The 23245-nt window shown below is 38.3% G+C and overlaps 1 protein-coding gene across 6 annotated transcripts in view; it reads left to right on the top strand.

Annotated features, from left to right (window-relative positions):
* The window catches only part of LRCH1 (leucine rich repeats and calponin homology domain containing 1), a 109358-nt gene that overhangs the window by 41004 nt on the left and 45109 nt on the right, over nt 1-23245 (top strand). For all 6 annotated transcript variants that reach the window (XR_015913177.1, XR_015913176.1, XR_015913175.1 and 3 more), the window contains exons 2-6: nt 10827-10971; nt 14871-14997; nt 20501-20606; nt 21156-21292; nt 22365-22492. Coding sequence is in view for 3 of the 6 variants with exons in the window: in XM_088521028.1 (XP_088377154.1) it covers nt 10827-10971; nt 14871-14997; nt 20501-20606; nt 21156-21292; nt 22365-22492 (643 nt within the window). In the remaining 3 variants the exon portion in view is untranslated. The remainder of the gene's footprint in view (nt 1-10826; nt 10972-14870; nt 14998-20500; nt 20607-21155; nt 21293-22364; nt 22493-23245) is intronic.

Below are 23245 nucleotides of genomic sequence, written 5' to 3'. Positions count from 1 at the left end.
AGATTCGTCTAAAACAGGCATAGTTTACACAGTGACTTTAGGCCACCAAATTACTTATCCTTGAGAAGAAAATACTTTGCTGTTGGTGACAAGGAACTGCCTGCCAGCATTCGAGAGCTCAGCAATGGAGGGAGGTATTTACATTTTCCCCCTCAGGGCCAGTACTATGAAACAGTATAGTAGCATAAACTCTGCGTCCTGAAACCAAAGAACAGGAGCTGTGCACGTTGTGCGTCCGAAGTGGAACGAACAGAATTCAGTGGAGAAAATGCTCCTGCCCTGTTGCCTTCCTCAGAGGCTGCATTTTTTTTCCAGTTGCAAATGAAAAGCGAAACTGTGTTTTTATGTCCTGGGAAAAATAAGGAAAAACAAACAAACAAACCACAGTCTCCTCTTGAAGGCAAAGCACCCTGACTCTGCGTTCCCTTCCTTTCTCTTGTTACTTAAGTGTCATTTCACATAAGATGTTCGTTGCAAAACTCTCGTGACCACATACTTCATTAAAGTAAATGTAATTCTGACTATACTTAGTAAAAGTAGTTTTATGGCATACAAATTGTTCAAAAAAGGTTTATCTAAATCTTGTACTTCAAGTAAGGAAATAGTCTCGCTAGTGGACAATGGGAAGAACTGATTTTTCTGTTGGTAATCAGAGATGTCTGCATCAGGTGGTGAGGAGGAAGGGCCTGGGCCACATTCTTTTCAAGCACTTTGCAGCAGCAGAGCTACGAAAGTGCAGTGACAAATGGCAATAAACCTAAGAATCCAAATGACCCAAGTATTTCATACAAGTGCTCTGGTTTTTGGCTTAGCTTACCAATATGCTAAAGCTCTGCTCCTTTATAATGCTAGGTAGCACTTAAGGCAGTGTAACACTTTTATAAATTCATAATAAAAATGACCTTTGCTTGCCTTTTTACTTGCTAGCAAAATTCTTCATTTACCTTTTTTTCTTTAATTTCAACCATGGTACCTAACCTTGTTTCTGTAACCTCCTTTCTTAGAAAGATTACTGGTGTTAGGATTTTTTTTTTAAAGCTCACTATTGTGTTTCTTAGGTATTTTTACATTTTGTTGGTGAAAATAGAGACTTATGATACTGATGAGGGAATACTTGGTGTTAGAAACACTCGTTGGTCTGTGTAGAATGGTCCAGGGAAAAGGCAGTCAAAAAAAGTCAGGTACTTTAGAGTCAATAACTCAAGCCTGTACTGAAAGTCATGAATTTATCAGTTGCAAATAACAGAGGAAAAAATGTATATGACACTTGTAAAGATGTTCATAAGCCACCAATGCAGCAAATCTTAAAAGTCTAATGTGATGCTAAGACTATATCGGGAGATTTCAGTAGGAACAAGAAATTGTTAACAACGTTATACATGACAATAGTGAACCCTTGCATGGAGGATTGTTGTCATGCTTGTTTAAGAAAGATGAATTTATACTGCACAAGGGGCAGAAGAGCTTTACTTGGATTGTCAATCCTGCAATTTTGTTTTGGATAGGTGGCAGGTGGACAGGAGAACCTGTTGTAATCTGCCCTTGGATATAAGGCTTGGAGGAGAGATACAGGAGAATATGGTATCTACACACGATTCTGGAGAAAGACTTCAGGTGTAATATAGTAGACTTTGAAGGAATATATCTTAAGTTTGCTTAAACATGTTTAATTCTGTCATTTTTAAACATTGAGATGCTTGATTTATAGTCATAAGTCTTGCTAATCTCACCACCCTTTCAACCTTTCCCTTTGGAAAGAGCATAGCACATGATAGTTATTTCTATTCCCATTCAGCACTTAAAAATAACTTTCTGTGAAATCAAATACTGTTGTATTCAGAAGGCAGATCATCTGTGAAGAACAAGCCACAACAGCCCTGTACTGTCATGTATAGGGTATATAGCTGGGATGCAATAATGTGGCCTCTTGGGTAGCATCTCCCACAGGACTGCGGGTGATCCTGGTAGAGGACCCATCACAAGCCACAGTAGAAGCTTCTGGTGTTAGTTAAAATTGTTTTTCTGTTTTCTTTATCGATCTTGAATAAACAAAGTCCAGATGGGACTTTTCTTTAAGAAACATAGTAAATACATGAGGGTGTATGGTAATGCCATCTTTCAAGAGAAGGGTTTGCCAGTTGGATGCTCCACTTTATCATATCAGAATAGTTGGGCCTTTTTTTCCTCCCCATATAAGTCGTATTTATGTTTGTTTATGTACATATTAGCTGATAGAGAGTAAAGAATTGTGCTCTTATTCATCATGACCTTGTTTTGTAAGAAGTTCAAACCAAAACTGTAGAAATTCTAGGAAACTTTTGGGTATTGATTCTTAGAATAAGAAGAGGCTGGACCAAAAATGAATTATGTAGGGATGCAAGGCTGGAGAATGTGCTGTACACAAAAGAGTTGTAAGCTGATCAGAAGGCCATACAGTTTCCAAATTAAAACCACAATTCCCTCAGATGTGTCCTCTTCTTCCTGGGCATGACTAAAGAATCTGGTACTTAAGTATGGTACTTAAATATGAGTCATGAAAAGGCATTTGTGAAGAGTAAGTGTCTGCTGAGAATAATTATAATATTGAGGGAGATCAGAATGGTGACAAGATCTATTAAATCACCAGTGGATCATTTTAACTGCCTGCCTGTTGACCAAATTGTTATTAAAGAGACATTTAAAAAATGTCAGTTATTAAGCAAGGTAGTTTTGGAGGGCATTAACAACTTCACAATTGAGTTGAATCAAAATTGCTGATTTAGATTTCAAGATATTAATGAAAGTTCAGTCACTAATAGCAATGGTGCTCTCATTAGTTCAGTATCCCCCATGGAGCTGCGCAACTGAGAGTTAATATTTCAGCACTGTCTCCTAGTAGAGGTTTGTAAATGTATCTGCTTGTGAGACAGACCAAACTAACAGGTTAAGTACTTAAAAATCTTTCCTATTTTCCATGCCCAAAGTGCAAGGTGAACTCCCCAGATCTCCAGTTCTAGTTGGGAATCATTCAGTTTGGCTCCTCCTTTTGCAGGAGCTGCCCTGGGTTGCAGCTCTGTGTGTTTCACACTGTGACTTGTCACCAGTTTCCACAGGCTCACAGCTTGTGCGAGGAAGACTTTTTTTTTTTTTCTCCTCCTCCTCTTGGCCGGGGTAATTTAACTCGAACAGTTTCATGTGAAGTATTCTTTAATTTTCCTGGACTTTTAAAGTAGATCTGAATTGTACTTTTTCTCCTCATCAGGCTGGTAGCTAATGGGGAATAACACAGCCTGTTCTTCTCAGGACTCCATTTCATCCACCTGTAAATCTGGAGGGCTTATAGTCTATGGGGGAGCTCAGAGAAGGTGGTTCCTTGTATTTTGTTTTCATTATTGCTGAGAAGGATGTGTGTTGGTGGGCTTAGGGACAGCTTCCTGTCCTCTTTCCTGTTTTATATGCTGCCTGTCCCATGCCTGTGCTAATGCTGTTGTTACCACACCGGGAACACCTTAACCATCAAGGAAATGGGAAGACATTGGGTAAGGTACTCGTTAAATAGAGCAAAATTATCTCAGAAAGAAAACAGTCCAAAATGATTCTTATGGAGGAATATCACTTATTAGTAAGCATATGAAGTGGACACTAGGGCACCTGAAAGAGAATTTGAAGAGAAAATAATGAAGGCAGCAGAAATGACTCTATTGGAATCAGGGATTGCCAGGCAGCCTCAGTAACTTTGATGGCTGTATGGTTCAGCTTTTCTTTTTTCTTTTCTTTTTTCCTTTTTTAAGGATTTCATAAGATGGTCTGTGAGGCAATTCCAAAACAGAAAAAGAAGGAATGTCCCTTCAAAGTGCATACTGCCATGCAGCTGCTAACTAAATAGTGATGTTGTTGGTGCATCTAGTTGGAGCCTGAGCCCCAACTGCCACTGGCACCTGCTGCCTCGTTCCCACCTGTGTTCCCAAGAAGTATTAGGCAAGGATAAGCTGCTTTTCCCTGCCCACTCACCACCACTGAATTGATTATATGGGAGGGAAGGAAGGGGGTTTTGTCTTTTTTTTTTTTTTTCTTACAGTCTTTTTTTTTGCAGTCAACATATCTTATGTGTCTCTTGGTAAAAAGATACTCTTATCTCAGTTAAAGTATACGTTAAAATTGTAATGTTACGCCTGTAGCATCAAGGCTGGACTCTCTCCTGAGAGCAGCGGTACCGTAGGAGATATCTATGTGGTTTTGCTTTTCCTCCCAAAAAAGAGTATTGAGAAACACTGTCTTAAACTAAAAATGAATCTTGGAAACTGTTGCAGAAGCTAAGGATCTTGATACAAAAAATAGTTTATAGTTCCAAAGATTCTAGGTAGGTGGGTTTTCTGTTTGTTTGACTTTTTAAGGATGGAGACAGTATGGTTTATGTTTATTTTGCTTTCAATGAAAGCTAGATTTATTTTCTTTATTTCAATCTAGGAATAACCATCTGGTTTTTGTTATTTATTACAATTTAATTTGTTCATTCCAGGACTTTCTTTCTTGGCACCTCTACCTTTGGTAATGTCTGAGCAGATTCCTGCAGTATTTTTTAGCCGTTTCTTTCAAACCTTGTAGCTCCTGTGCAATAACCACAGGATTAGTTCGTTGTTTAAGGATGTGCTAAACAGCATAAACTGCCTTTTATGGTACAAATTTGTGTAGATAAAGCATAATTATGCCATGCCGAGCTCAAGACTAGAGGGAAAAGGAGTAGATGAATAATTTACATAATACACTGGCATTTGGGGGAGATGCTCAGACAGAAAGGGAAGTGATTAGATGAGTAATGCGCTTTTGGTGTCACTGTGAATTAGCATCAGATACCTTTCCCCACATGCCTTTCATACAGTGAAAGATCAAATAGCTTCTGTTCCCTTTCCAGATTGTAACAAATTTTCTTGCAGAACATGACACAGTTCTTGTATAAAAATGAATTAAGAATAAATGTTCTATTGTAGTCTGTCGAGTCTGGAAAGTAATCATCCTCAGGGTGCAGCAAGTGAGAAGATGTGCTTGCAACCGTGAGGTACTTCACCAGTGTGGAGCTAGTGTTCTAGCTCCTATCAGATGGTAACTGTGTGGTGCCTCCTCTTCCAGAAGGTCACTGGACTTATGTTAGATGGCATGAAAAGCCTTCTTGTGTTTGCAGCCATAGGGAAAATAATAATGGTAGCTATTAACATTGAGGCTGCAGTGAAAAACAAACACTGACATTGCTTTTGGCTTGTTCTTTCTGGTAGTGTTGTCTGTGGACCAGGAACGGAATTCCCCTGTGCAAGTAGAAAATGTTATTTTCCAACATCAATAGCTTTAAGAAAGCAGATTTTTGTGACTGAAACAAGAGAATCTTAACAGAAGATGCTGGAATAAATCTTTGCTGGGGTCTCTGTCTTTGGGACAGAGAGCAGTTCATGTCTTGATTTCAGGTCTGTCCTCATTCTCCATTTCAGGCAAGAACTTCATAGTCCAAGCCTTACTCTGGTGCCCTCAAAGCCTGCAGTTTGCCTCATCTCACAGCTTTCCATGCAAATAATTCAGTTGTACCTGTGATGGCCGAGGCTCATCCTGAGGGCTTTCTGGTTGCAAAGTGAACTTTTCCCTGAATTTCATCTTTCCACAGAAGAGCCAGGGCAGATACTACTTTCTTATGAGTTAAATCTATTGATCCTTCTCAGGTTTGTCGTTTATTAAGGAGGAGGGAAATTAATGGCTTGTATCCTCCTGCCTGAGGACGGCGTAGGAGAGGGAGGAATGTTGCATGGCCCATTAACTCGGAGTTTCATACCACATGTTATTAAAGGTCATTCCGTTGATGGCAGGTGTTTACTGCCTGATTATTTATTTATTTTCTTCCTATCTTGGGATACAGGTGTTTGGGTTTTGGTTAATTGGTTAATACCTATCTGCAGATCTACAGGCTGAAAGGTGCTTAGCAAGTTTATTTATAGGGAGGCCTGGGTCCTTCCACGGCAGCTTCGGCTTTCCCATGTAAGCGGGGCCTCCTCAGGAGCTGGATTTTTCTGCCAACGCTAAATCCCGGGTGCCTTGAGGAGGGAGAAGCATAAGATAAAAATGAAACTCGGATGTTTTTATGTTGGCATCTTAATCCAGATGTGGTAGTGGAGGAAATAGAGTGAAACGGTAGGTGAGGGTCTTTGGGCAGAAACGAGGTTTTAAAGCAGTGTTCGTCAGATATAGTGGCTGACCCTGACGTACTTGGTTGGCTTGAACAGGCCAAATGTTGCTGTTGCAGGAGCTGAGCTACCTCAGACTGTGTACATGGCTGCCTGCAGAGGTGAGCCTTCCCTTTCCTGTCCTCCTCATGCCCCATGGAGTGTGTCTTTGGGGGAGCAAGATGCTGAGGAAACGCGGCTCGCAGTGAGACGCTGGGGAAACGCGGCTCGCGCCAGGGCTGTGTCTGCGCGATCCGGCCTCCCTCTAGTGGCTGCTGCCCCAGCCAGGCCTCAGCACGCGCCACATCGGAGACCGCGGCGTTGTCCTCTGCTCTGCCCTCCCTGCGCCTGCTTCAGGTGTCCTATGGTGGCTATAACGAATGTATACAACTGCTATAGTGTCGTATTGCTCTACTTACTAGATCAATAACCGCTGTATTGGTGTGGCAGTTAGGGTCGATGAGAAAATAATGTTAGACGCAGGCTGTATCACTAGTGTTAGCTGGTGAACTTGCCCGTTAGTGTGTTGTGACAAGGAGGACTCTGGAAACTCGCTTACACTGTGTAAAATCATAAGGCTAAGGTGTTTTTATCATAGCAGTAATAAAAACGTTTGACACAATACATGTATGAGTAATTTTAGCTATGCAGAATTCTTTTTACTGTATTCTGCATTCTTTGCCTTCTGCTGCTTTGTGTTTCCAACCGCTAAAGAACACATACAAAAACGTTTCTGAGTTAAGACCATTCATTCTTTCCGGCATAATTTTCATGAACAAAATCGAATGCATTAGGTACCAGGCTTAATAGAGGTTTTTGCTCCCTCTTTCCAAAAGCTGGCTGTGCATCTTGCAGCACCTTAGTCATTAACCTTTCTTATCAGGTAGGGACAGACAGCAGGAAGCCCAGGCAAAGTGCACTACAACACCACAAGATGAAAAGCTAGGTGGATGCCTTACAGTTAAATAGTATTTTATAGCTTCGCATTGTTTTTTTGCAAGTAAAATATAGGATTTGTCTATGGGATGATACTTTTTTTCTACCACCTAGGGGGAAAAAGTAGATGGAAGATGTAAGCAGATATCATGTTATTCTGGCTATTTTGACAGGTGCCAGTTTGGTCCCTCTGGTGGCAGAATGCTTTACACTATGTCTAGGTGTATATACCAGAGCTGTGCTGATTCTCTAAGAGAGATCTAGAGTACATCTACTATTTTTCTAAGCTGTATTGCTCTTTTTTTTTTTTCCTTCCTTTATTTTGGAATTTTAACAAACTTGGTATTAGCAGGAGGTAAACAAAGCAAAGGCAAATGTGCTTTGAAATCTCTTGCTGTCACAAATGAAGGAATAGTGTGTTGCATTTACAGCACACCAGAAGCTCGTTCTAGTGCTCCCGCTTTCCTGGTGGGATGGTTGTCTGGGCGGATGTCGCCTGCAAATTGAAAACGGGCAGTTTCCTGCCCTTTTTTTTTTTTTTAAAGTTTATTTATTTAAGTAGCTGTTATTTCTTGTGTGCTGTGGATATAATTAATTTTTGTTATTTATTTTTTTATCAAGCAACAATAGATATAACAGATCAGAAATGGGCTTATTCTTAATCTGTGACAACTTGACACTAACAGACATAACATTTTTATGATATAACACGCTCACATGATAGCAACATGAATGATTTTGTATATAATCATTTGTGGTTTTGTTTTTCATCCTTTTTCAGTTTAGCAGTGTTAAAACCCTCAAGAACAAAGGATAATCAGGAAAAACAAAAACATTAAAGTTGATTTTATTCTTGAAGTGGTCGGCTGTGCTTTCTTTTACATCACTGCTTTGTTAATTTGAAAGGTCCCGTCTGTATATAAGAAGTATACGGATTATACCCATCTATATATTATACTGAAAATTAGGTCTGATTGATTTATATAAATAACTTAAAAATTACTCTGTTCTATGTGTGAGTAGCCTCAAATCATAACATTTATTTATGAATTGTGAAGCATGGCTAAAATTGAATGAAAAACAGAGAACTTGAAGAGTAAAAAAATATTTGTACCTGTTTGGTACTTTTAAATTATGCTCTCATGGCGGTTGATGTTTCTTAAGGTCAGATCCAAATGATAATTTCTAACCAGATGTCTGTGCGCTCCGTCAGGAGCCAACATAAGCTGGCTACTAAGGTGGCATAGGGAAGATGGCAACACATTTGTATGTCTTTGCCCTCCAAGGATTCCTAGCCTGCCTGTATCCTTAGGACAGATGCCAGATTGAGCAGCCCTTGATCTGTTTTAAGAAAAGGAGGAGTACAACCCCCCCCCCTTTTTTTTTTTCCTGTAATTTGGGATCTCAACCATGCTTGTAGGATACAGACTTAGTTAAATATAGAAGACTAAAATTAAGGGTATGGGTATACCCACACTTTGGACAGCTATAGAGCAAAGGGTCTCATTATCAAGTGTTCACTTCTGACTCTGAGTGTTTTAAAGAGTATTATATGACAGTCTTTAATACACTGATGAGGTGAAAACTAAGCATTTAGTTGAGAAGGAAAATATCAAAATGTAATATTTGGAAGATCCTAGCAGTGATGAACTCACTTGATAAATAAGTGTTGCTTTTCCTGGGAAGATGGTGCCCAGTAGTATTCAGGTGTGTAGGAGGAGACATTTTTGACATAATTCTTGAAATATGAGTGCTCAGATACATGGACAGGGTCATTCCAGAGGTGGCTGCACTTTTTCGGGAAAAAGTCGTATGTTATGGTAACATCATCTTTTGTTGGATGTGAAAAGAATTGGGAAAGGTGGTGGGGGCAGGTGATAGGCTATAGTTTTAATACTGTGACAAGAAGTCACATTCTTGTGTTCCCAAGTTTTCGTTTCGTTCAAGAAGGACGATGTGTCAAGGGTGAGAGGTTGCTTTTTGTGTAGCGTCCGTGTCCGTGGAGGACTCTCCTCAGTCTAGGCTGAAATTTAAATTCGCTGTTTTGCATCTTTACTGCCCTTTCTTCCTTGAAGAAGGGAGGGAGGGTAATTTAATAGTGATGCCAATGCAGTAAAGTGTTATTTTAAGGAAAAAAAAAAGGCCAAAGACTTTTCTTTGAGACCAGGTTCTATGAAGACCCTCTGCATGACACTGGTAGTTTAATCACATGTCAACCTGCTGTTAAGAGTCTAATAGAAAACCTGGCCAGAAAGGCAGCAGGAGAGGGAGGCAGCTGCGTTTTTCTGGAACCCTGGATTAATAAACAAGGATTCTGGTGCTAACTGGAAAACAGTGTGGTTTCAAAACCCTGGAGCAAAGGAGCTTTCTCTTCCTTTAAAATAGGGCATCACCAAAACAGGGAGAGCTTGAGTTGAATTGCAGAAGTGGAGGAAAGGAGAAAGTGAGTTAATGCTCCATGTTATTAGCCTTACGTAGTACTAAATGAGACCTCCCTCACAAGGTTAGTGTTGAAGTCCTGCTCAAACTGTGCCTCTGCACAGCAAGTGGACAAGCTTGACACCGCAAAGAAAGTTCAATGCGTCTTCAGGCTTCTGCTGTCTGCTTAAGAGAGCAACATTATTTGATGGTCTTAAAGAGAGGAGGCAGAGCATCAGCACTCTGGGCATGGTTCTCCTGTCCTTTGGCTGTATTTTCCCTTCTTGTAGATTAAGAAAATAAGCTTTGAAGGATCAGGGAGAAGGCTTAAGTAGCATCAGGGAAGAAGAGAGAAGGGCGTCATGTCATTTTTCTTGTTTTCTTCCCACCAGACAGCTCTCTCTTCTTGCCCAGGTGCATACCTGTTCCTTCCACTTGACGCAGGTGACCATTCTTCAGGTCAGGTTTTCCATTTGGTGCTGTGGGGAGGTTTGTGCTGTTCCTAATGGTTGTTCTGCAGCTCTGTTTAAGCATTCCTTTGAACTCCATTAACTCTGTTACACACCAACATACATTAGTATTTAACTTGGATGCATGACAAAACTGTCTTTTACTTGGATTCCTGTCAGAATTGTGATACTTTTTTTCATATTGTGGTATTGCCAAGGAGTAAAGCTCAGTCACATTTCTTCGTACTGATTTTCCTTTGTGTGCTTAAAATGATAAATAAACAGCTACTTAAAAATCGAAAACTTTTGTTCTGTGTCTGCACGGACTTGAGGATTTGGAATCCAGCATTGTTTTCTTGTGTGTATTTTATGCTATATATGCTATATATGCATCCTCAAAAATCTTCATCATTTTTATAGGTAGTATTCTTTCCTAATAAATTGAGGTATTGCAAATACAGTTTAGTTTGGATAGGCATCTAGGGGGCTCTTTTGAAAGCTTACTGAAAATGTCTAGCTGTGTATTGGTCTTCAGATATATATAATGAAAACTTTGAAAGTTATACTCACTTCTGTTTGCATGCATTTCCTCAACAATACTGCATCTTGTGAATAATTACTTTTTATTAAACTGAATGTTTGTTCTTTTACACACTGTGTTCTCCTTTTGAAGGTTCCAAAGGTTAGCACTGCTTTTATCTTGTATAAAGAAAATATTGGCAGAATTTGCTATCTTAGTGTGTGATAGCATTTATCTTTATTAAAGAAGCATAGCTTCTCAAAGTAAATATGCATTTCTAGTGTTCAAAAATGTATCGTCTCCTTTTTTTTTCTCTTTCAGATCTCTCCAAGAATAGATTAACTGAGATTCCTATAGAGGTGTGCCATTTTGTGTCATTGGAAACACTAAATCTCTACCATAATTGTATTAAAATTATACCGGATGCAATAGTGAACTTACAAATGCTAACTTACTTAAATTTGAGGTAAGTTTAAGTTTACCTTATTTTTTGTTTATTTGCAAATGTGCCATGTCTGTTCTTAATATGTTTCTGGAACAACTGACACTTCTTGTTTTATTCGAAGGAGTAAGTCAGAAATTCACTGCCTGTAGGTAGAACGTTGTACAGAGCCATCATGAGGACCAAAATGTAAAAATAATGATTTAAGGAAAGACCAAAAATACATTAATCTCCCCTACCATTATAGCAAATTCTGAATGCAAATTATATCAGCACAGATTCTTTAACTGCATTCTAATGACAAACATTTTTTTGAACTGTAACATATGCACTTGTAGTCAAAAAAGTGAAGGGACAGAGGCAGAAGAGTGATCTTTTTCTTGCTGAATGGAAGGGAAAGATGTGCTGCTTTGTTACTGTTATCCTGTCATTATGCAAGAAAAAGTATCTACTTTTTTTAAGAGGAAGAGGCAAAAAATTAGGCATTATTATTTCTTTTCCAGGAAAAGAGACCATAGATGCTAATGTTGTAGCTTAAAATCCAAAATACGAAGTATTGGAAAGGGTGAACACGTTGCTCAAGCCTTCCTTGCACTGTCACTATGCTACAGCTTTGGGTTCAGTGATACTCCAGTTTTGGCTCTATAGAGTTGTCTCTTGAGCAATTCCTACTTTAGGAGTAGGACTCTTAATTTATGAAATAGCATCATAAATAGATGTACATAAAGAAATTGATATTGGATTAAATATATTGTTTCCATAAAACATTTAAGTAATTTTAGAAATTAGAATGAAATAACTCACTGGCAATGGAATTTGTGAGTCATATCACAAACCCAGAATAGCTGCAAACAGACGGAGTATCACGTATCACAGTAAATTACACAATCAAAACAAAAGGATATTTTTCAGGCTTTCCTAAGTAAGGTCATTTCCCTCAGTTTAAAGTTTTGTGAAATAATTTCCTCTTCATGTGGATATGCCCTTCCCCCATGTTAGCTGAACAAAGTAAGCAGCCCCTGGACGAGGGAAATACATCCTTGATGTTCTCAGTGTTTCGCTTCTTGGCAAGAAAAACATGATGGATGAGAGCTGCAGATTTCTCACTCTGGTGCCAGTAGAGCCTGTATGTTGGGTAGAATTAGAAAGGGATGCCAAGAGACAAAGTCTTTGGGACTTGGTGGACAGTGTTCTGTCTTTATTTAAAGACCTTTTCTTATTATTATTAAACAGACATGATAAATTCTTTACCTTGGGATGTGCTATTCATTATTTCGTAGTGGATTGTTCCTGAGTTCTCTAGAACTTAAAATTAATCCCTTTGTGCGTGTCCAATCTGATGAATAGTTTAATCTTTTTAGATTTTCATCTTCCCCATTGGTGTGGTAAATAAGTATATGTTAGTCAGACCACTTTTAACTAAGGTTTTTGAACTCTTGCAGATGAAACGGAATAGCACAAGGGATTTATTATTTTCTTGAGTGAAGTTTCACAAATCTGACGCTCTTGTGCTTGCTGTATTGGCTGTAGAAAATAATTGTAATCAGTTTAGGAGGTTATTGGCTAGCGGGGCTTGGAGAACTCAAAACTTATGGATATAGGAAGCATTTGCTCAGTGAAATAAATAATCTCATTCCTTTTAATGTCTTCTTGGATGAGATGAGACTTCCTGAGAGTTTGAACTCTGTGGTCTGTTCTGTTTGGCCATCTCGTGCATTGCGTTATGCAGCAATGTTCTCACTTATTACTTGTAATTTAAGGATGACAGTTTTGGGACAAATTTGCCGAGGCTATTTTTGCAGTGGATTTAGTATATAACTGTGATAAGATTGCACAAGACAGCTAACACTCTGCAATGTGCCAAGCACATTTGGCTCTTGAGGTTTGGATGTTAGGTTTCTTTTGGTCCTTAGAGGATAATTTTACAGGACCTGAACAGTTGATGTTTCCTTCCCAGTGCCATTATTGTTATGATATAAAGGTGGCTGCTGTTGGGAACAAGCTCCTAAATGCTCTGCTCAGCTGTGGAGATGGAATAAGAATGTTCTGTGGTAAAATTTAGCGTAGTTACCTACAGAGAATAAAAGCTTCCATTAATTAAGAAATGGAGGAAAACAAAAAAAAGGGAAAAAAAGTTGTTGCTTACACAATATGATATATGGAGATCTCAACTGGGCTGTTTCTGCCCCTACAGGATCTGTAGTTTTCTTTGAGATATATAATGCGGGGCCCATATAGTGCTGAGGTTTGTATGCGACATGCAGAAGCTGGGGGGACGAGGACAGATGCTGCTGTGTGGATCCTGATATTATGCAGAAGTTGTTCCTTTATTTCCTGTGTTTTCTCTGTGGGAGTTGAAGGTCAACATTTTCAGGTTTCATTAAAAGCAAGCAAGCAAGGTAGCTATGAACATTTGTGCTAAACATTTTCCCCACTGAGAAATTTGAGAATCTTTACATAAACTGACTCTGTTTATTTAGCTGAACCTGAAAAAATGACCTAAAAACATTTGAACATTTGTACATTTGAATTTGTGACCAAAAAGCATAACAGAAAATAGTTAATATAGGTAGGTCATCATTTTTCTTAGAAAAAAGTCTCCCCCTCGATGTCCTCTGCTGGTCAGAGCTGCCACTGGTGTTCAGGCAGGTCCCTGACTGAGCAGCTTTAGAGCTGATCCTTTCTTACAGGATTCATGTGTTGAGCATAGTTTATACCTATATATACACACATATATATGTATATAATCTATACAGATTAAATCCTACGTCCTCCTAGCTAAGGGGCACCTTTCCTCTGAACGTTCTAGCCTGCGTCAGGCACTGCTGATGGAAAGGAAAATTAAGGGATGAGGGATATAAGAATCTATAAAAGACTCGTCTTGTCTTGTCTCATAACTGATTTCTGTGCATGACAGTCTGAAATGTTGTCTTGTGAGGTCAGGAGAAACCTTTTCCTTATTATTAGAGTAGCCTGGGTGCAAATTAAAATTCTCCATATAGAAGAGCAGAGAATGAGTGAAAAGGAAAGTATTTTTTTAAAATGTGAATTACAGGCAGAGTCATAGGCTTTGTCTGCGTTTTAACACTTCTGTGAACTTTCTGTGAGGTATTGAGGACATGACTTCCTTTCCTTATTCCTTAGTTTTCCCATCTGCAAAATGAGAACGAAATTGGTCCCTAGTGCACTGAAAAGTTGAAGCTGTGTTAGGTACTGAGAATGCAGTGATGTGTAATGACAATTTATAGAAATAGTTTCTAAATTGGGTTTGGGACCTGCCTGCCTTCTGATGCTCGTGAGAGGGATAATGTTGTGGCTTATACCCATTGGCCAGCTCATGGAAAATAAACCTTCTGCAAAGAGAATGCACTTTTTTTGGGGGGGGGAGCGCTTTGATTCTATGCTAAGAAAAAAAAAAAATCTAAGTTTGGATTGTCTGGGGAGAAAAAAAAATGTGGAACGTACCAAGTAATCTTCAGCTATAACCTTACTGAAAAATAACCAATAACTGCCAAAATAACCATATCTTCTGTAATTAGTTTATTTGTTAAGTTGGAGCATACGTGTCTTCTCTATACTTAGTAAAATGATAAAACAATGTAAATGTTTGAAAAACGCTCTATTTTAATCGACTTTCCTGTATTCATTATGAAGGAAAAAAGCTGTTCTAGGTGACACTGTTCTTGAAGTGATATCAGTCAATTTTTTCTAGAGTGCTAGTATTCTCTAATACTTCATTAGTAATAGAGATATTCTGATGTACAGATATTTCCTTGATGATTGCAATTTCTTAATTCCTAAGTTTACATTTAAAATGTCAAAATGAGAACCATTTTACAAAATATTCTCAACATTTTAAGGTAGCATGCAGTAAAATGTCACTTGTATTCTTAATGCTTGCTTTCTTTTTGTTTTTGTTGCAGTCGAAATCAGCTTTCTTCTTTGCCACCTTGCCTATGCAGTCTTCCTCTCAAAGTCTTAATTGCGAGTAACAATAAGCTAGGTTCCCTTCCAGAAGAGATAGGTCAGCTGAAACAGTTAATGGAACTGGTAGGTTACTGATTTTGCTATTCTCTTTCTGTTTATGTTTAATTAGAAACACTTTGCAGCTTTCTTTGAACTAATGCCTAATACTGTAATGCAGGTTAAAAACAAACAAACAAACAAACAAACTTGTGGTGAACTTTTTAAGAGTGTCCCGTAGTAACAAAATAAGTCTCCTGTATGTTCTCCTGGGCCCTTGGTTCTTTCACAACGTTCCTGGTAATTCCATCATCTTTACCAGTTGTCCTCACGGCATTTACTGGCTCCCTCTTTTGCTGTTCTCAAGTTCCCGGTTCTGGCATCCGGCTCCTCAAAGCTCATCCCTCTCTGTAACCTCCTCCCCTTCCCCTTTCTTTCTCTTAGCTATTGCTGCTTATTTACCTCACTGCGTCCTACTAAAGATACTGGTCTTACCAGTCTGTTTGCATTTTGTTGAAATATATTTTCCATGCAGCCTTCCTTGCCTAAAAATGCCTGTATCTAAACAGATTTACAAAACTACTTGTCCTCTTGTTTTCAATGCTGTCCCTAAGAGCTACCGTTCCTGCAAGCAGTAGCTCATGTAACATATATATATAACATACGATATATAACATATATCGTATATCTGTAGCATATTGCTTGCTTAGTGAGACTAAAGAGGCAGAAATTAATCAATACCTTAATTTCCATGTGCATTTAATTGTGGATGCCTTTTAGGAAAGGTTGTGTGTGGATACTGTATGTACATGTTTCTCTATCTCCCCTGTCCACCTTCTTTCATGTATCCTAGGCATGTGTTGTGTCTTCTGGTTATTTCTGTTCATTTTGACCTCTTAAGAAACAAATTGACAAATCAAATCTGTGCAGTGATATCTGACTGATATAATAATAGAATCATTATGGTTGGAAAAGACCTTCAAGAGCGTGGAGTCCAACCTTAAGCCCATTGCTATCATACTGCTAAACCATGTCCCTAAGTGCCTCATCTACAGTTTTCTTGAACACTGCCAGGCAGGGGGACTCCACCACTTCCCTGGGCAGCCTGTTCCAAGGCTTCACCACTCTTTCCATGCAGAAATTCTTCCTAATGCCTAACCTGAACTTGCCCTGACACAGTTTGAGGCTGTTTCTTCTTGTCCTATCTTTCTTCCTCCCGTCTCTGTTAACTGCACTTATTTTATACATCATTTAGATGTATAAAATCTGATAGTGCCAGCTTATCATAAGGTATGTCTTATAAAAATAGGTGATATATTAAATTCTACAACAGAAGGTGAGCTGGCTTTGCTTCAGGTCCTTGTTCTGCTGCTGATTCTTCGTTTGTAGAGCAAGGCTGTGGGGTTTTGTGTGTGTGTATGGGTCTTTTTTTTTTTTTTTTTTTTAATCTTTTTGTACAGTACCTTGATGTCAGGCTCTTATCACAACTGATCTGGATGTGGGTGGACAGTTATGTTTTTCTTTTATGCACGAGCTAAAGACTAACATTATTTTTGTGTATTTTGTCTTGTGAGCTCAATTAATTTACTTTACCAAAGAGTTTTAAAGTCTTTTAAGGTAGATTTAAATAGGTTGTTTAGATTCAATTAACCTTAAAAGGAACAGGTTTTCTATAGCAGTTTCTATATTGCTTAAAATAAATTCATTAAAAGTTTATGACTCCAATTTTGTGTATAATTAAAGTTGACACTATGAAACTTCTCTTAATACAGGGAATAGGATGACTTGGTAGGCTTCAAACTTAGTTAACAACATTTCATCTCCTGGTCACTTCCAGGCTAAATGTAGCCTGGCTTGGTAATAAAAGGATGCAATTTTTAGCTTGGGGGCTTATGTAAAATAAATTGGTGTTTTTGGCCTGCCAACTTCTGTTCAAAGCTGAGCAGAACTGTACATCTTATTTGATACTAAGTGAGATTTGTGATATTTTTAGTAAAGACCTGCTGAAATGTCTGTTACTTAAAAATTTCCCCTACTGCTTCAAGTTTGTACCCTCCCAGTAAAGGAACTATTATTGATGCTGAAGTGTTTCAAGAGTTTGCATATCACTTAGAAATAGCCTTTATCCTTGCTTTAGAAATCTAAAAGTTAGCAACTAAGAGCTTCAAAAGAAATGTCCCAGGGCGATGGAATTTTGGAATCTTTTTGTATAAATTATATGTTTATGTTAACTTCTGTAAATGCAAAGTGCATTTATGAAAACGCAAAAATCACTTCCCAGTTACAGTGTAATTTCAGCATTACTCTTTTTCATGAGCACAATTCCTGCTCTAAAAATGTTTCAAATGAGGTGCCACAGCTACATGCCACTTTTGGGGCCTGCCTTAGGGAACTGCTAAAGCTCAAAAGGGCCTGATGTTATTTCTTTGCAATTTAAAAAAATGTGAAGAACAGATTATTATTATTATTATTTTAATTCTAATTATATTTATATGGGGCACGTTTCAATTCAAACTGAAATGGTGGCACCGTAAGTGTTTGTTGATGCCACCACAGGTGTTTGTTACAATCCCAGTTAAATGAATTGTGTTGTTTAGCTGGGAGATGACTACACGGTACGGGCAGAAGCAAATAGCCAGTATCTGTACTGCTCTGACTGTGAAGCAGTGTTGCAAAATAAGGTGACTATTGTTCTAAAAAAAACCCCAAAAAGCGAAAACAAAAACAGCAGAGCAGAGAGGCTGAGGTCACGGCGCGGCTGCTGCAGGACGGCGCGTGGCCACGGGGCGACGTCTCCGGGCCGAGCCGGCCCGCGGGGCCCGTCCCGAGGGGCAGCGGGTGCCGCGCGGCGCCTCGGGCGCCTCCTTGGCCGCGGCTTCGCGCGGCGCTCGGGAGCTCCCCGGGGCGGCTCTGCAGGCTTTCCCAGGCTGCGGGCAGTGGAGTCTGGCTGTACGCGGCGAATCCTTTTATTATCTTGCTTTTGGAACAGGTTTTACCCCTCTAGTCGGTCCAGGGTGATGTATGCACAGGTTGCAGCAGATTACATCAGGTCTTTCCAGCTACCCCATCTTCCTTCCCTCTACCCTCCGAAATAGAGTAGGCACTTTTTTCTGTTACCTCCTTTTTCTATTATATCCTGTATAAATTGGATACACTTCATACTTGTGCCATGACGTGATGTAGATATTGCATGCAGGAAATTTTCAAGTATTTTATTTAATTTTGGGGTTTACTTCTGCATTATATAGATCTCTCAGAGCTGTCTTGCAAGCATCAAAAATTCTTGATTTCCCTCAGGGTATGTTCAAATTAATTTCCAAATTTGATTGGGAAAGTTATTTGCAGTTGCACAACCTACTCGTAGCACTGCTGGAGTGGCCAGAAGAGCAAATTTAACGTGAAAAGATCCTGGTTTGAGTTTGGCTTCCCACCACCAAGCTTCATGCCATAGTAGTGGATGTACAAATAACTTAGACTTACGCTTCTCTGCTCTTGAGCAAACATGTCTATTGTCAGGGCAGGAAACGAACAGGGGGGACGTAATTGGGTTAATGTGATAAGCCCGACCTCCAGCACATGCCAGTCCCTGAAGCTGAAGGGGTTAGACCTCATTCCGGGGGTCTGCAGATGGCCTCCACGTGAAGTTCCCAACTGCAAACTGACACACTTCTTTACCAAAATTAAGAGTTTGAAAACCGCAAGCATTTGATTTTGACACTTTTACTTTCATTGTTGCTGAAACAGTTGTGAAGTTTGAGCTTAGCATCATTTCTGTCATGAAATCTAATAAAAAAGAGCAGAAATAAAACTAGAAATAAGCTTGTAGCATGTCTTTTTTTCCACAGCTATTCAATCAAAGCAATAAATTGGAGGGGAAAAAAAAAAGTTGGACGGCAGCCTTTAGTAGGCTAAAGGATATTGTGGTCCCTAGAGATCTTGTGAGTGCTGACCTGCCGTCGTCATCCCTCAGTCTTATTATGGATGTTTTGAAAGGACATAAGTGCATTTTACTTGACTTACGACCATATTTTTGCAGCCTATGTCCATGACCATAGATTAACTTCTCATACTTTCTTTCACATTCTCTGTCCCATCCCTGACTTGCTCCATGTGCATCACTGTACTTGAGCTCAAGTTTCCTTGGCACAAGGTGACTTTGCATTTATATCTGCACTCCAGAAAGTGAGTGCTTCATTATGAGCTTGCGTAGAGTCTGTGTAGATTAAAAATAGGACAGTAAAGCTCTTAAAATAGAGGATCTGGGAACAGTGCAATTAATCAGACTTTGTAGCAACTTGGGCAAAAGGGACACTCATCAACTAGGATTTTTAATTTCCTTGTCTAAAAGTTAAAATCATCTCCTGACTCTGTTTTGACAAGGGAAGGAGCTTTTGGCAGCAGGGGTTTCTGTCGCAAGAAAAAACTTGTCTCTGTGGAGAGCAGCATTGTCACGTCATGTTTTTACTTTTGTTAAATGTTACCTTTTTTTTTTTAAGGCTGATAGACAAGGAATTAACCTAACACCGTTAATTAGTGTTAAAGCAACTGTCTTCAGAGAGATTATTTTGAAATTTGCCTTCCTTTGATAAATTCTGCAGTGTAGGGGCTCTTAGGTACTGTGTTAATCCATAATTTGAAGCAAGATGTAGGAGTGCACGTGCTAAAAGCGTATTCCTTTGCCACTTCAGGAAAATTGGGCGTTACCATTTAGCTCTCGCACTATGAAGCACTGTTTCCTTTGGTTAATCAGCAAGAGAAGCCTAGTCAGGGCACTACTCAAACTTGCAGGTTATTTTGGTTGTAAGCAGGGGTTTCAAGATCCTTTTGATTTCACACTGGCTATATATCATCTTGTTTGCCAGCAGAAGGGACTGCTTGTTTGTGAAGAATATCTTGCTTCAGAGTGACCTGATGCAAGACGTTGATCTTTAGTTGCGTTGCTAGCATTTAAGATTTTGCCTAAATTATCCATTGTTTAAGTATTTCTACAGTAATATGAGCGTATGTACATTTGTTTGTTGAAATGACATCCTCTGTTGTTTAACCCTGCTTTATATTTCATCTCAACAGCAGATACTCCTTTAGAAACTGAGATAAGCACAGGCTCCAGCTTTACCCAGATGGTTAAACCAGTTGAATTTAGCCATCAAATTCAGACCTGCTTAAAACCTGTCTGGGCTGTTAAGGAATAACTTCTATAGCAGTATGTCGAGCTTCCATATATTATTAAGTAGCCCTGTCCTATTTAATTAGGCCTGTTACTTGATGTGATAATCAGATTTATGCCTTCCTTGAGCATCACTGCAGAAAGGTCGTGCTCTTTTGTTTTGAAGTTTACTTAACAATTGCCTCTAGAGGCACAAGAAAGTTTTAAAAAATATTTATTAGCTTTTCCCTTAGACAAATGTTCTGAGTTTTAAGTAATATGCAAACATTTCTCATGGTTTTGCACTGTAAAGAAAGCACAGAGATGGTTATTTTCAGGTAATAAGGTGTTACAGTAGCAACAGCAAAATATCCAGAGTTTGACGTGATTATTGTTTAACACCGAGGAGCCAAAAATTCACTGTTACTGTTACTTGCACTGCAGGATGTCAGCTGTAATGAGATTACAGCTTTGCCACAGCAAATAGGCCAGCTGAAATCTTTGAAAGAACTGAATATCAGAAGAAATTACCTCGAAGTTTTACCCCAAGGTAAAAACAAAACAAAGCTATTTTTTTGAAAGTGCTTTTTAAAAAATTGTTAAAGTAAACATGATTTAAAAAAATAATAATTTCTTTATGTTTGAATTTATTCTGGGATCACTATGCCTTTGCAGAATATAACATTCTGCAGTAGTTATTAAACCAAAGTTTCTTTTTTTAATGAGTTATTTTTCTGATAAAGAGATAAGTATCTTTTAAGCTACACACACATATAACTGTGAATATTGAGTAAAAAAAAGAGTTTTTGAAGATTTTTAAAGATTATTGTTCCTTGTATAGCAGTAACAACCTTACCATTCCTCGTTCTAGAATGGAGTTAAATGTTGATGATATTCCTGCCTTTAATTCATGGCTTTTATTTAATCTTTTTCTATGCTTGAAGCATGATATATGGATGTTCTCTCTTTGTGACTTTCTTTGCCTGTGCAATATTCCTTTTGTCCTTATTGCAGAAGAGTTTGATTTGGAAATACGTTAGTCATTCAACAGCAAAAATTAATACATATACAACGCTTTTTTTCTCTCTTTTGTTTTTAGAACTAGTGCAGCTCCCCTTGGTAAAGTTTGACTTTTCCTGCAATAAAGTGCTTGTGATTCCACTTTGTTTTAGAAAGATGGTGCAATTGCAAGTATTATTGCTTGAGAACAATCCTTTGCAGTCTCCACCAGCACAAGTAAGTAATACTGACAGTTGAAATTATGTTTTAAAATGGGATGAACAGTACAAATACTAGCCTATAAAATGTTATTTTCTCATAGGTTTCTGCATTTGCAGGCTTCTAATTTTAATCACTGCAGGCTTTAGTTGTGGAATGGTGGTTCATGGCATCTGTATTTTATGTATTGGTTGGCACACCACTCAAAACAGCATCATTCTGGAAGATTCCATCTTACTAGCTACCTTTAATATGGCTTTTCTTTCATTTCTGCCTGCATATGAATGCTACAATGTGTGTATAACTGAGAAGGAGAAACTTCTTTCCAGAACTGGCCTCTTTGTTATTGATAGAAGGTTATTGTATGATGATAAATGAATGCAACTCAGGCATATTGCTTTGAGACATTGTTTTTCATTTACCGGACATGAGTGTTCAGACTACATCGTCTGAAAGCTCTAATCATTCTATATTCACTGGCATGCCTTTCATGTGCAATAAAAAATGGTAAAATATTCTGCATTTTTCATTATGTAGAATAAATGTTTTCCATTTCCCACTAATGGTGGTGCTGTTATTATCCTCACAGCACATAAAGCAAGTTCCATCAAGCATTTGAGGTAAAGAGTGCAATTAGAGAAAAAAATTCTAAAAGGAAAAGGAAATGTATTATAAAAATGCCTAGACACTTGTAAAAGCAGTGTGTCTAAGTATATCAAAATATGCTGTTTAATTAAGTGTCATTGTTGACTAATTTTAGAAAATAACTATTCATTTTAAAACTAAAAATTGACAAAAAATATATTTTAATAACCTTTATCCTTTTTCCATAAAAAGTGCATGTGGACTTGTTAAGTAGAATACATTTTTTTTGCTGTTTTCTGTCCTGTTCTCTGAAAGTATTTAACGTAGTACACGCAAATCTATGGCTGACTCATTACACTGGTGTTTTTTTAAGATAATATTTGTTTTCTCTTAGATGATATCTATGCAGTGATATCAGATTGTTTTCAGAGTTTTACACTGAGTAAAAACTTGAATAAATTATGTCTTTCTGGTTATAAAGCTGAATTCTTTCCTTGTCTAACAGATTTGTACAAAGGGTAAGGTGCATATATTCAAATATCTGAGTGTACAGGCCTGTCAGATTAAATCAGCAGACTCACTGTATCTTAATGCCATAGAACCACCGCATTTGCCACAACCTGTGGAAGAGAGGTATGTGTAAAATTTTCAATATATAATATAATACTTTGCAACCAAGTGAGATTTATTGTTATGTGTGATTTATATATTGTTATACATTGCAGTGACTTAGCTCTTAAAAGATTCTTTATTCATCCAGAGGCTTTTCCATCCAGCAGAGAAAATTGGGTGAACACTGAAACTCTTTCAAAGTGAATTCGGCTAATTTGTTAGCAAAACGAAAGACAGGCTCTTCCGTGTCTTACAACAGCTGTCTAGGAATTGCCATCCCATTTGGTATTTTAAGGACAAGAACTGGATAGGAGAGAGTTGTTTTATAAGGATCTCTATAGCTAATTGGAACATGGTTCTTAACCAGTTCTTTGTTAACATGAGAAATTTAATATAGCTGATTGGGGAAAGTGTGCTAGCAAGGCCTCGATTTTGAAGAGAAGTTCCCAGTAGAAAGAAGGCATCAATGGAAATAAAAATAGAGATATTGCTGCTAACATCCTGAAAAATGTGTGAAAGAATTGTCAGAGAATTTTCTTCACTTATATTTGAAGACAGCTTTGGGCATTTCTATCAAATGCTAAAGTTAAGTGGGAAGAATCTAGGATATAGAGCAAGATTTCCACTTGGGAAACACCTGCTGGTGATTTTTTTTTATTGGGGAGGGGGGAATTGCTTTTTATCATCTCAGTATAAAATAAAATTGAATTTCTGATCTTGGAGAAAAATGAATTTAAGATTTAACTGTAGGATTTTGTCCTATCATAAACCATT

The sequence above is a fragment of the Tinamus guttatus genome, unplaced genomic scaffold, assembly GCF_059628265.1.
Source record: "Tinamus guttatus ecotype Peru unplaced genomic scaffold, ASM5962826v1 Tinamus_guttatus_pri_ptg000112l, whole genome shotgun sequence".
Lineage (NCBI taxonomy): Eukaryota > Metazoa > Chordata > Aves > Tinamiformes > Tinamidae > Tinamus > Tinamus guttatus.
This window is presented reverse-complemented; position numbering and strand designations above follow the sequence as displayed.